Consider the following 13417-nt stretch of genomic DNA (forward strand, 5'->3'; position numbering starts at 1 on the left):
TCCAGGCATTGATCTAATTCTGTCTCTGGGTGTTGGCTTAAAGAATCATTTACTACCAAGAATGTGTTATACACGTAGGTGCTGTAATGAGGTGAGGGTGATTCTTGGAGTTTAAAGCTCCTATAGTTTCTAAGATGTGGCTTTTCTGAGAATTTCCTGACTTAAACTGTAGAGCTCCTCTCTACCTTTGAGCAGGGTGACAGGTTTTGTAAAAGTCAGTCCTCCCAGTGTGGGTTTTGCTGTCCAAAGGAAAACAATTCCTGTGAGAGTTAGCTTTACCTGGAAGTCATATGGTCTTGTAACCTTGTGAGACTGAATTCTGTCTGTATAGATCTTAGCATAGGTCAAACAGTTCGCAAAGTTTATTAGTTAAAAAATGGAAGATGAGGAATCGCCTTGAATCCTGGGTCTGCGTTGTACACATGGTTTCTCAGAGTCTCACTAGACAGTATCACTGATGCTTCCTTAATCCCATTGCGTCTCTGCAGTAACCCAAAGCAGCCCAGGCCTAGCCCTCCACTTTGGCTACTCATCTGGTCCAATATTTTTGCAGCTCCGTATGGATGCATTCACAAGAGACCTTGAGATCATTGAACTTCTTTAATTACATTTTCAGAACAGTCAGTAACTCCAGCAGCAAAAGGAGCCATTTTTAAAGTGTTTTTTCCTCTTTATTCGTTATCTTGAGCCAAGGTAGGTATTCTTGAAGTGCGGGTGAATAGAGACTCACACTAATGCTGGAAGGTGTCAGCAAACTTACTCCTCCGTTTGTCCGTCACTGAAGAATGAGGACTACTTTGTTTTGCTCCCTTAGATGATGGCTAATTACCTTGTTAAGTTTGTAATTGCTACATAAGCGACATCATGACCAAGCAATGCCACACAACTTGACTGGCTCTCTGGAAAATCTCATTTATCCAGATACAGCCAAAAACGCGTTTAGAAATGGAGTGTCAGTGTTGACCCCTGCTGGTTTCACAGGTGATGAGACCATGTGATCTCCAGCTCCTCCCTTTAAGCTCCTTAGAGTCACCTGTGAGGCCTTTTCTCCACACCTCTGATACGGGTTGCAGCTCTTTCTTGAATGGAGCAAGACTTGGAGAAAGGGTAGGTGGGCCCTTTGAAGACCTGGCAGAACAGGTCTGGTCTTATAATGAAAGAATGTGCTAGGACCCACCCCAGGGACCTGAGCCCTCAGCAGTAGAGATAAATAGGGTTCTACCTCTGGAGGAGCAAAGGGTGTAAACCCACTGCTTGTAGAGAGGCTGGTTTTGGGTGGAGTGGGCCGAGGGGGCTGTTGAATGGCCTAGACATCAAGCAGATTTTTGGTTGCAAGGCTGAACTGCCCTATTTCTTGAGCCAGCAGGCAGTGAGACCAACTGACAGTGAAGTGTTTCAATTCCTGGACACCCTTCATCGACGCTGATGCCCGGATTGGACATGGTGGGGGATTCCCCACCAAGACGCTCGGTCAGTGAAGTTCCTGAAATGCCTGCAACTGCACGTTGCCAAGATAAGCCTGTAGATAAGGGTAAAGCAAAGAGCACATGACTGTGAGAGGCTGGGCAGAGGAAAGGCTGTGCAGGCAGCTAGCAAAGTGTTGGTGTGATGGAGGCTTCAGTTATAGGAAGGCCCCAGCTGGGAATGGTCAAGAGGAGGTATGAGCAAGCCTGGAGAGGACCAGGTGTAACCACTAGGTCGTGCTGGTAGTTGGACATTGCCTGTTCCCCAGACCTGTCTGTTGCAAAGCCTTGGAATAAGTTCTTAAAAAATCTTGCCCAGCTTTGACCTCTTGAACTAAAATTATCCTAAGTGTTGCCTCTGAATCTCACAATGTTTCAGCCCAAACGGTTTGCTCTTGACAAATAGCATTGTCTTGCCACGGAAAAGCTCATCAGGAATTAGTAATTCTCTGAGCGATTCAGGGTGCACAATACATAAGATAAATCCCTGTGTAGATAAAAGTTTATTTTCTTATTAACCAGCATAGACAGACTATCTTGTGCAGTAAGGGGGCCAGGAGCAACCGAGATGTGATCGTGTCACTGAAGGCAGAGGCTGCAAACCCCTGGCAGGGTCTGGACTTGGTTGGTGAACTCAGGCTTGTTCCTAGGACTCCCTTTGCTGTGTGGTGTCCAGACTGTCTCCCCAGCAAGTGCTGCTGTATGTGATGGGTTGTTCCAGCCTCTCTTCTGCTTGGTAAGGCAGCAGTAGAGGTGTGTGCCCTATCCTCCTTGTGGAGGGAGAAATTGGTGCTGTCAACCTTTCTTCAGCCCTGGAAAGCTCAGGGGTTACCCAACTGCTGCTACTGCCTTTCTGGGCTGCGAGAACCACCCTTGTGAGGTCTGTGCACTGGGGAGGGATGATTTGGCACAGCTGGGGAGACCACCAGCCATGGGGAGGGGCGCGTGGGACAGGAGGGCTCTGCGGTGCCAGCCCCTGCGCTGGCTACTGTTCAGTGGTGTGGCTACTTGGTGAGGCGCAGAAGGCAGGAGAGGTGGCTGGGCTCGTGCACGCCGACAGAGCACGGCTCCTTTGTGCTTCTTTGTGCCCCAGGAATCCCAGGTGCTGCAGGTGAAGTCGCTGAGGCTCCAGGATGAGTGTGCAGACCCCATCCAGCCTCGGCATTTCACCCCTGAAGCTGCTTCCCTTCTCTGGGGCGGTGCAGGAGCCGGCCCTTCCCAGGGAAGGGCTGAACACGTCTGCCCAGGGAAGGGGATAGGCTCCCTGGCCGCAAGGGCCCTGCAGAGCCCAGCTCTGCTGCAGCCCTCTCCCGTGGGCCTAGAGGGTCGCAGGGCCCCAGGACCGCTATCTGCAGATGCCTGGGGCGGGGAAGGGGCATCCTCGGGAGCAGAGGAGCAGCAGGACTGCAAGGGAACCGCACCTACCTGCCTCTGCATCCTCCTGCTGCAGCCCCGGGGACCCTGCTGTCCCCGTGCTGTGCTGTGCTGTGTTGGCCCGGGCAGGCCTGGCTCTGCGCCCATGGCCCTGCCCAGGCCAGGATCTGTCAGAGCCCAAGCATCCGCCTCCCCCTTCCCGTTGCCAGGCCAACGCTGCGTCGGATGCTTGCAGCCTCAGTGCGTCTGGGCTGGCTCTGCAGCATCACCGGGCAGCGTGCCCCGCTCCTCTCCATGGGGCACGCGCAGCCGCCGGTGCCCCGACTGCTTCCAGCGTCTGCTGAGCACCTACGGCCCCGCGGGCAGGGGCACAGCCCAGCCCACCCGGGCTGTGCAGTCGGGAACCGCCCGCCCGCCCACAGCATCCCGCCGAGGGGCCCCAGCACAGACAGCAGGTATGGGAGGGCACAGGGCAGCAGGTCGCGAGCCTTCTCGCCCCGCTGCCCCAGGGATGTGGGGAGGGAGGGAGGAGTGGCTGAAGGGGGGGGGGTCCCACTGCCCCCTCCCTCAGCAGAGCACAGGGTCCGGAGCCAGGCCCTGTCCTGGGGATGCTGGGGAAGGGATGAGGCTGGAGCACCACCCTGGGCCTCTCCCCTGCAGCCCGCGATGCTGAGAGGCCCCTGCATGCGAGCCAGCTCCCAGCCCTGCCGGAGGCAGCGCCAGCCCGGCACCCCGCTGGGAAAGGCCTTTCCCTCTTGCCCAGGCTGGCCGGCTGAGCAGGGTGGCAAGTCCCAGCGCCAGCGGCACCAGCCCCATGGTCAGTGGGGGCTGCTGCCCCCAGCCCCTCTCTGCCGCGGAGCCAAAGGGGTCCAGCCATGGCCTGGGGTGGGGGCAGCAGCACCAGCAGGAACCCGCTTGTGGAGCTGCCGCTCACGAGGGCTTCCCTGTCCCCATCCCAGCCTCGCCTCTTCGGATGGGCCCTGGCTGGCCCTGACACCGCGTGCCCCGCGCAGACCATGACCCACAAGGATGGTGAGCCGGAGAGTTCTCAGCCGGTGGTGTTCACAGCCCATGAGCTGGAGTGCAAGATCTGCTACCACCGCTATGATGCCCGAGCCCGCAAGCCCAAGCTGCTCAGCTGCGGCCACCGCGTCTGCGCCAAGTGCCTGCGCAGGATGGTGGCGCTGGGGGACGCGTCGCCCCGCCGGCTCAGCTGCCCTTTCTGCCGTCGGGAGACCCCGGTGCCGGGCGAGGACGTGCAGCGGCTGCAGGACGACAGCAAGGTGCTGGCCGTGCTGACGTACCACGAGCGGGCCAAGAAGCGGGGCGCGTCCCTGTCCCCGGAGGTCATCCTCTGCCCCAGCGTGCTGGAGCCCTTTGCAGAGCCCTCGCCCAGCTCCGACTGCCTCGTCATCACCATCCTGGAGGTGCCCGAGGACATGGCCCCGCCGGAGGGGCTGGGCATGCTGGACATGATCCGGCTGTACCGCCCCGCCAGCCTGGGCGCGCTGCCCTGCCACGGCCCCATGCGCAAGTGCCGCTCCTGGACGTGGCAAGCCGTGCCCCACTTCATCCTGGGCATGCTCTGCCTCGTCTACTTCAGCTCCCTGCCCTTCGGCATCTACCTCCTGCTCATCGAGCACCACAGCCTGGGCATCGTGCTGGTCAGCCTCGTGCCCTCCACCCTCCTCCTCTGTGTCTTCTACAGCTTCTGCCAGTGTCTGTGCCGCGAGGTCTTCGCCTTCCCCTCCCCCTGAGCCCTGCGCCCGCCTCGGGGGCGCCCCCGGGGCACCTCGGAGCTTCGTCCCTCCTGCGCAGAGCGGGACGTGCGCCGGGCACGGGGAGATGCTGCGCGCCCATCGGCTGTACGACATGGTGTACGACAGCAGGGACGTGCCGGCAGCCCTGAAGGAGGCTTGCTGGAGCAGGTGGAGAGACTGCTGGCGTCGTAGCACCAGCCTGGGGGACTCTCGCAAAGCAGCTCCACAGCACCTGCTTTCCTCTGCACACTTGCACACGGCCCCCGCGCAGCAGTGCCGGGGAGCGCCCAGCCGCCGGCCAGGAGAGGAGGCCTGGCTGCTGCCCTCGCCGCAGGGCAGAGAAACCAAACGTAGCACGGCAGGAGGAGCAGGCGGCCCCTTCGACACTAGAGCGCGGAAGGAGGGGGCAGCCGGAGCTGGGACGCGTGCACAGGTGGAAGGACGGACGGGCGGGCGGGCGGACAGACGGACAGATGGACGGACGGCAAGCGTGACGAAGTGGCGCGTAGCGCCGTGGCTGGAGGGGTCCCGGCAGCTGGCCGAAGCCTTGCGTTGGCAGAAGAGCGGGCAGAGCCCGGGGGCTCCTCCGGCTGGACTGGCACCAGCGCAGCTCCGTGTCCATAGTGTAAATAGTTCTGTCCATGGCGACTGTGCTCCTTGCAGGGTTTGTTTCCATAGCATCCGTGTTTCTTTTCCACATGTCTGAGTCCCGTGTTCGCCGACGCTGTTTACCGTGTAGGAGAGGAGCGGAGGACAGGCGTTTCTTTGGTGTGTAAAGACGTCTTTGCAGCTGTTTTGTAGTCGTTGTGGTTTTTATGCGGAGCCTCTGGGCTTTATTTAACCTCCTTGGGTTTTGTTTTGTAAGGATTAATTTAACACCGCTAACCATTTTATTACTTTTATCAAGAAGAGCAAAGTCTATTTTTGATTTCCGTTTCCTGGTTCTTAGGAACATTAAAAACCAGCATACAGCTCTGCCTGGTGTCGGTGCCTTTCCTTCCCTGCCCAGCCAGGAGCCCGTGGTCCCCCTGCACCCAGCACCCCGGCCCAGGACCCGCGGTCGCCCGGGGCAGCTCGGGGACAGTCCGCTGTGGGGTGTCGCGGCGGGGCGCAGGCAGGATGAGTCCCTATCCCGGCCACGGATGCACACGGAGGCTGGAGACGCACAGACATGTTTATTAGCCCCCCAGTGTCCCCATCCCCGAGCAGGGCCGCGGGTCGCCCTGTGCCGCACCGCCCTACTCTGGCCCCCGTGGGGCTGGCACCCCCGGGGGGCACCTGTGCTCGGCGGGGGGCGACGCCACCATCTCCGCCAGGCTCCAGATCCGGGGTTTCTGCAGCCGCGGGCCGAGTCCGGGGTCCCGGGTGCCGCCGGGGCTGCGCTCGCCACCGTCCTGCCCGGGGGGGCTGCCCGGCGGGGGCCCCTCGCCCTCGCTGTCCTCGCCCTCGGAGGCGCCGCGCGGCACCCAGCTCCCCTTGGTCTCCTTCTTGAGGCGCCGGCGGGCGTTGGCGAACCAGGTGGAGACCTGGGTGAGGCTCATGCGGCTGAGCACGGCCAGCATCACCTTCTCGCCCTTGCTGGGGTAGGGGTTCCTCGGGTGCCGCGCCAGCCAGGCCTTCAGCGCCCCGGTGCTCTCCCGCCCGGCCCCGGCCCTCGCCCGGCCCGGCTCCGGGGCCGCCGGCCGCCGGCAGCACGGTGGGCACGGCCCGGGGCCGGGCAGCGCCGGCGGCAGCTCGCAGGCGGCAGAGACCTGCGGGGCACGGAGAGGGCTCGGTGGCGCTGGGGCAGGACGGCGCCAGGCCAGGGCGCACAGCTGCCACGGGCACCATGGAGGCGCCCAGCACCTACGGCCCTGGCAGGGGGCAGAGCCGGGACCCGCCGTCCCCTCCACCCCCGGCCCCGGCCAGGCTGTGCACGGAGCAGCCCACGGTGCAAAGGGGCGCTGGGCTCCTCCGTGCACCCGGGGCCAGCAGCTCCCGGCCCAACACGCTGCCCAGCGCCCCAGCCCCAGCGGGAGCCCCAGCACCCCAGCACCCTCCCCTCTTACCGAGTGCGCCAGCAGGCTCAGCGGGGGCGGCAGCAGGGTGTAGGCGGCCAGCATGGGGCAGGGGCAGGGCGGCAGGGCTCGGGGAGGCCCCCGCAGGGCACCCCACGGCCCCCCGCAGCCCCCCAGCTCGTGGCTTGGGCTCCCCTCGCCCTGCGGCACTGCCATGCTGCTGGGAGAGGAGCTGGGGAGCAGCGCCCAGGGCTTTTATAGCTGTCTGGGGGTCTGGGGTGATTGACAGCTGATTGCAGGGAATTAACAAACACCCTGGCAGCGCAGCTAATGCAGCAGCACTGATTCCCTGGGGCAGCGTTAACCCGCCCCCCCCCCCCAACACCCCCATTCTGTGTTTGGGCAAGGGTGGCAGGGCACAGACATCGCCCCACGCTGCCCTGGACCCACACTAGGGCTGCAGGGCAAGAGCTGGGCAGCGCTGCAGAGCCCCAGCACCCCCCCCCCCCCCCGGCCCCACAAGCACCCACGGCCACGGTGCACGGAGGATGCAGTGCACATACAGACATGGTGCGCAGCGGGAGGCAGCGCACAAGTGTTTTATTGCAGTGCCAGGCCTCATCGGTGCCCGTCCCAGCTGCCCGTCCCACGGCTCCCAGCGGGGCTCCCCGCCCGGACACCCCCGGAGGCGGCGGCGGTGCTGGCAGGGTCCCCAGGCAGGGTGCGGGGAGCCGCGGGTCAGCGGGAGAACTTGCGCACGGCCCGGTAGGCCGCGGGCGGTGCGAGGTGCTGTGCCGGAGCCCGGTCCTCCTCCGGGCCGGCGAGGTCCTCGGCCGAGCCCCAGCGCCGCCGCGCCTGGCCGCCAGCCTTGGGCAGGAGCAGGCAGGCCAGGCGCCGGCTCCTGCCGCGCTCGCCCCGGGCGGACGGCGCCTCTGGGTGCGGGGCCCCGTCAGCGCCGGGCCGGCAGCCCCGACACCCCGCTCCCCGGCCCCCCCCGGCCCCAGGGCCCCGGCCCCCGTGCCCCGCGCTGCCTGTTCCCCGCCGCGCGGACGGGCTCTTACGGGGGGTCTCGGTGGCCCCGTCCGGGGCGGCCGCGGCGCTCAGGTAGTGCCCGGGCAGGCGCCCGCTGTAATCCCGCAGGTTCTGCTTGGCCCCTGCCGGGAGATTCGTCCTGAGCCGCTGGCCGTCGCCAGCCCCGGGCAGCAGCAGGGAGACCCCCCCCCCCCCCCACCCAACCCCACGGTGCTGCCGGCCCCAGGGCGGCTGAGAGCCCCAGGCAGGGATGGGGGTCGCCCCACGGTGCAGTGGGGCCGGCGGGTCCTCACCGAAGCGCTCGACGAGCAGGTCCACGATCCGGCGGTGCCCATGGAGCGCCGCGATGTGCAGCGGGGTGTAGCCCTGGGGGCACGCGGCGGCAGCAGGGGACAGGGCTGGGCCGCGGCCCCCGGCACCATCCCCTGCCCGGGGCGGGGGGCGGGGGGGGGGGCGAGAACAGCCCCACCACCAACGCTATCCAACCCCTTGTCCCAGTGACGTCCCATCCCCAAAACCATCCTCATAGGAGGCCCCCCCCCATCCCGGGGACGTCCCATCCCCAAAACCACTGTCCCAAGGAGGCCCCATCCCCAAAACCATCATCCTGGGGAGGCCTCATCCCCAAAACCATCATCCCAGGGAGGCCCCATCCCCAAAACCATTGTGCCGGGGAAGCCTCATCCCCAAAACCATCATCCTGGGGACACCCCATCCCCAAAACCATGATCCCGGGGAGGCCCTGCCCCCAAAACCATCATCCTGGGGACACCCCGTCCCCACAACCATGATCCCAGGGAGGTCCTATCCCCCAAACCACCGTCCCGGGGAGGCCCCGTCCCCTTCCCAGGGTGCCCCCTGTCCTGGGGCCGGTGCTGCGTCCGCAGTGCAGCAGCGCGTCCGTCCGTCCGTCTGTCCGTGCATACTCACGCCCTGCCCGGGAGGCAGAGTGCCGCGTCAGAGCCGAGCCGGGCACCGCGTGCCCCCCGGCTGCCGCGGGAAGGGGACGGGGCAGGGCCAAGCACCGGCCCCGCGCCGGGACCCCGGCTCATACTCACGTGCTGGATCCGGGCGCAGCCGCAGGGCAGGGAGAGGAGAAAACCAGTTAGCAGCTGGGCTGCTCGCCACCCCTCCGCAGCCCGAAGCAGCGCACTCGGCCCGGCCCCGGACCCCCCGCTCACAGCTCTTGTGTTGATGTCGGCCCCGGCGTCCACGAGCAGCGCGGCCATGTCCTCCTTGCCGTGCTTGGCGGCCCAGTGCAGCGCCGTCTGCGGGGCAGCCCGGTGGTGGGCGCGGGCATGGGATGGGGGCAAGGGGCAGCGGGCATGGGGCACAGGGCAACGGGCATGGGGCACAGGGCTGTGCAATGGGGGGCATGGGGCAGCGGGCACGGGGCAGCGGGATGGGGGGCACAGGGCTGTGCAAAGGGGGCATGGGGCAGCAGGATGGGGAGCATGTGGGGCACAGGGCTGTGCAACAGGGGCATGAGGAAGTGCAATGGGGGGCACAGGGCTGTGCAACAGGGGCATGAGGAAGTGCAGTGGGGGGGCACGTGGGGCACAGGGCTGTGCAAAGGGGGCATGGGGCAGCAGGCATGGGACAGCAGGATGGAGAGCTCATGGGGCACAGGGCTGTGCAATGGGGGCATGGGGCAGCAGGATGGGGAGCATGTGGGGCACAGGGCTGTGCAATGGGGGCATGGGGCAGTGCAATAGGGGGCACGTGGGGCACAGGGCTGTGCAAAGGGGGCATGGGGCAGCAGGCATGGGGCAGTGCAATGGGGGGCACAGGGCAGTGCAATGGGGCGTGGGGCTGTGCAATGGGGGGCGTGGGGCAGTGCAATGGGGGGCACATGAGGCACAGGGCTGTGCAGTGGGGGGCATGGGGCAGTGCAATGGGGCAGTGGGACGTTGCCCTGCCAGGGCAGATATCTGGGGCTGGGAAGGGCCAGACTTACGAACTGCACCGGGCAGGACGGCAGCCGCAGGGACAGGGTCGGCAGCGGGGCAGAGGGACGTCGGCTACAACCTTTGCAGGAAACAATCCCCCCTCCCCACAGGCCCCGTGCCATGGCCCCCCCCAGCCCCCAGCCCCCTCCCTGGCTCCATGCCCTCCCCAAGGCCCTGTCACCTCCTGTGACCTCCATCCCCCTCATGGCCCTGTTTGCCCCCCGACCGCCCCTCTACCTCTCCCCTCCCCATAGCCCCTTCCCCCCAAACAGCCCCTGTCCCCCACCATGGCCCCAGCCCCCCACGACCCCCTCCCTGCCCTGCCCCTCTGTCCCCTCCGAGATTCCCCCAAAACCCCACTTACCCCCTGAGCACCACCGGCAGCACCAGCGCAGCCCAGCGGGTCCCCGCGTGGGAGAGGAAGAGGTCAGAGCCAGGCTGGGGCAGGAGGGGGCCCAGGAGGGGGCAGGACGGGGGTGCAGATAGGGGATGCGGGATGGGGGGCAGGTGGGGGATGCAGGACAGGGGTGCGGGACAGGGGATGGGGGACAGGGGATATGGGACGGGGGTGCGGGACAGGGGATGCAGGACGGGGTGCAGGTGCAGGCACAGGCGCTGCTGTGCACCGCGGCCGTCCCCACGCCCAGGCAGCTCCGGCTGCGGGCCGGGCTCAGCAGGAGGCGGGTGCCCCCCCGGCCCCTCGTGCCCACGGTGCACGTGCTCCGGGCCCTGCACTCACCGAGGTGAAGTCCTGCGGAGACGGGCAGGGGGGGCGCGGGGTGAAGGAAGAGCAGGTCAGCGACGGCCCTGGCGGCCCCCCGCCAGACCGGCACCCCAGACCCCTGGCCGAGCGTGCCCCGGCCCCTGCTCACCTTCTTGGTGGCCAGCGTGGGCTCCTGCTGGAGCAGCTGGCTCAGGACCAGCAGGTCCCCGCTGGCTGCACCCTGCAGCCACTCCTTCTCCACGGGGTCCAGCTGCGGGCAGAGACCCCTGAGACCCAGCGCCCGGGGAGCCCAGCGCCGCCGGCAGCGCCGAGCGCAGCCCCGCTCCCACGCCGGCCGCCTGCCCGCGCGGCCCAGCGGCACTCACGGCCGCGGGGCTGGAGCCCACGCTGCTGCTCCCGCCCTCGGAGGCCTCCTGGCCCGGCTCCGCCGCCACCGCTCGCCGCGTCCCCGAGGCCGGCGGCAGGTCGGGGGCCGCCTGGCTCTGCCCCGTGCACGAGGGCAGCCAGCCCCGCTGCGCGCACCCCCAAACCCAGCGCCGCCACCGGCGCCCGCCCCGGCCCCCGCCGGTGCCCTCGCTCACCGCTGCGCCGACGTCGGTCACCAGGATCTGCGGCGGGGCGGCCGCGGGGGGCTCGGCCCCGCCGGGGGGGCCCCGGCCCAGAGCCACGGTGCCTGGCGGGCCGAGCCCCGCTGCGGCGCGGTCGCGGGGTGCCCCTTCCCGTGGCGCCCGGCCTGCGGGACAGAGGCGGGCGGGCGGGCAGGCAGTGAGAGGGGATGCCGCGGCCGAATCTGCGCCGAGCAGACGCTCGCTCGGGGGAAGCGGGAGCCGGAAACGCTCTCGGCCTCCACCCAGTCCTGCCGGCGGGGTCGGCCGCCCGGAGGGGTCCGAGGGTCCCCGTGGGCGCTGGCACACCCACCGGCGGCCCCTCTCCAGCAGCGACCTTGTCCCCGCGGCCCGGGCGAGGGGGCCTGAGGGACCGGCCCGAACCCCGGGCTCAGCCCCAGGCGATGGGGCCGGACGAGCAGCGAGCTGCAGCCGCAGCGCCGAGCCCCACTCCGGCCCGAACCCCGGGGCTCAGCCCCAGCCGCTGCTCCCTGCCCTGGCCGCGGCCCCGGTGCCGCTCGCTACGACCCGGGGTTTCCACGCGCCGTGGCGTTCCCCGCTCCCCGCTCCGGGCAGAACCAGGCGCCCCCGGGCCAGGAAACAGTTAACTCGTCCTGTTCACTCCCCTGGCCCTTGTGCAAGAGGACGTGAGCTGCAGCCCGGTCGGAGGCCACAGCTGGATTCCTGTCGGCAGCAGAGGGGGCGCGGAAACAAAGGGGCCAGCCTGGCCCCGCACCCTGGGGACCCCCTGTCTGCACAGAGCCCAGCCCCACACCCTGGGGACCCCCTGTCTGCACAGAGCCCGGCCCCACACCTTGGGGACCCCCTGTCTGCGCGGGGCCCTGCTCCGTTCCCCCGGGGACCCCCTGTCTGCATCGGGCCCCGCTCTGGCCCCCGGGAACCCTCTGCCCACGCGGGGCCCGGCTCTGGCCCCAGCCCCCCAGCTGGAGGAGCGGAGCCTTCCCTGCCTCCCGGGAGCAGAGGGGGCTGAGGCCGGGCAGCTGTGCCCAGCTGTGCCCAGCTGTGCCAGACGCCCCGTGGAGCTGCCCTGCGCGTGCCCGCTGCCTCTCCCTGCTCAGACTGGGATTAGCCCACAGGTTGTATCTGTAATTAAATACCGACTAATAACGCTCTCAGGATATTAAATGTGTAACAAACCCGCTTAGCCCTGGCCGCGGACGGGAAGGGGAAGGGGAAGGTCACCAGAGCTAACGGGCCCGGCAGCATCCCCGGGCTCACCACTGGCCTCCGGTGCCATCCGTCGGCCCGGGCACGCAGGGCACAGCGGCGGGGCTGTGCCCAGGGACCCTCCTGGGCTTCCTCCGCTCCTGGGACTCCTCAGGCCAACGCCAGGCACAGAGGTCTGGGATGCCCCCGCCAGCGGCCAGCCCAGCCGTGGCCCCGCTGCGCCCCACGATCAGAGTCCTGGCAGTGCCCAGTGCTCGGTGGGGCGCACGGTGGCAGCCCCCGCTCCCAGCCCCACCTCGAGCACATCCCGTCCCCTCTGCTCCCAGACCGTCCCCACCTCGGGCTGGTCCCGCGCTCTCCGGCAGCACCAGGCGCGGAAGCCGCGCGGCAGCCCAGAACGACGGCTGAGCCGGACCACCGGGGCCAGCCCTCGCCCCCCCCGCCGACCACAGCCCCACACCGGCACAGCTGTGCCCTAACCTTGTCCCCACAGGACTCTGCTGGCCCTAATCAGCGTCGTGCATGGCCGCACTGCTGGATCCGCTTTATTAGATAATGGGGCCGTAATCTAGGAAAGAGCCTATGGATTGCTGCAGCGTTAACCCTGCGTGGCACAGCTGGACAGGGCCAGGGCCCCAGCCAGGCACAGACACAGCTGGGCACAGACCGAGCCATGGCTCGACACACAGCCACAGTTCGGCACAGAGGGTCACAGCTGGACACACACACACAGGCAGACACAGCCACATCCACGGCTGGACACAGCCATGAGCAGGACAGGGCTACGTGGCCAAGCACAACCCCAGCCTGTGGGACGAGGATTTTCACCCGTGGGAGGTGCAGGACTAGGCAGTGCCTCGGGGCTGCGTTTGCACCCTGCAGGCACCGAACCCCCTTTTCCCCATGGGGCAGGGAGGACGGCGGCCTGGCCTGCTCAGGCCCAGGCATCTGGCACGCAATCTTGCGTGCAGGGAAGGGGCCTCGGTGCAGCGTTGCCACCACCACCCGCAGCCCCAAACCCAGGCTGAGGCAGGGGACAAGGAGGGGGCTCCCCAGGAACCTTGCTCTGCCCCGCAGCCAGGGACGGAGCGCTGCTGCTGCCACAGTCGGCAGCAGGCTGCTCACAGTGCAAGCCTCCGTGCTGTGCTCCTCTACTGCGAGAGCTGGGACAGGAACCTGGTTCAGAGCACAGTTATCACACCAGGTCAGGCTGGCAGCAGTGGCAGGCACTGAGCTCAGGCCTCGCAGAAGCTCTTGCTGAAGTTGGGTGGTTCCAGGTCTTTTTCCCCCTCTGCAGATAATCAGTTTAATGCAAATACATATAA

At 66.8% G+C, this 13417-nt stretch overlaps 1 protein-coding gene and 1 long non-coding RNA gene across 2 annotated transcripts; one reads left to right on the forward strand and one right to left on the reverse strand.

Moving 5' to 3' along the window:
* Positions 1-3211: 3211 nt before the first annotated feature.
* On the forward strand, positions 3212-4720 carry LOC138061483 (E3 ubiquitin-protein ligase RNF182-like). The gene is made up of 2 exons (XM_068912269.1): positions 3212-3292; positions 3797-4720. The coding sequence occupies exon 2, from the start codon at positions 3854-3856 to the stop codon at positions 4592-4594; it is 741 nt and encodes a 246-aa protein (XP_068768370.1). The 5' UTR covers positions 3212-3292; positions 3797-3853; the 3' UTR covers positions 4595-4720.
* A 2438-nt stretch (positions 4721-7158) lies between these two features.
* Positions 7159-8070, reverse strand: LOC138061474 (uncharacterized). Its single transcript, XR_011135264.1, has 3 exons — positions 7920-8070; positions 7656-7748; positions 7159-7526 (listed from the first exon to the last, which is right to left on the reverse strand). It is a non-coding gene; the product is annotated as an uncharacterized lncRNA (long non-coding RNA).
* Between the last annotated feature and the right edge of the window lie 5347 nt (positions 8071-13417).

This window comes from Struthio camelus, chromosome 18 (assembly GCF_040807025.1).
Source record: "Struthio camelus isolate bStrCam1 chromosome 18, bStrCam1.hap1, whole genome shotgun sequence".
NCBI lineage: Eukaryota > Metazoa > Chordata > Aves > Struthioniformes > Struthionidae > Struthio > Struthio camelus.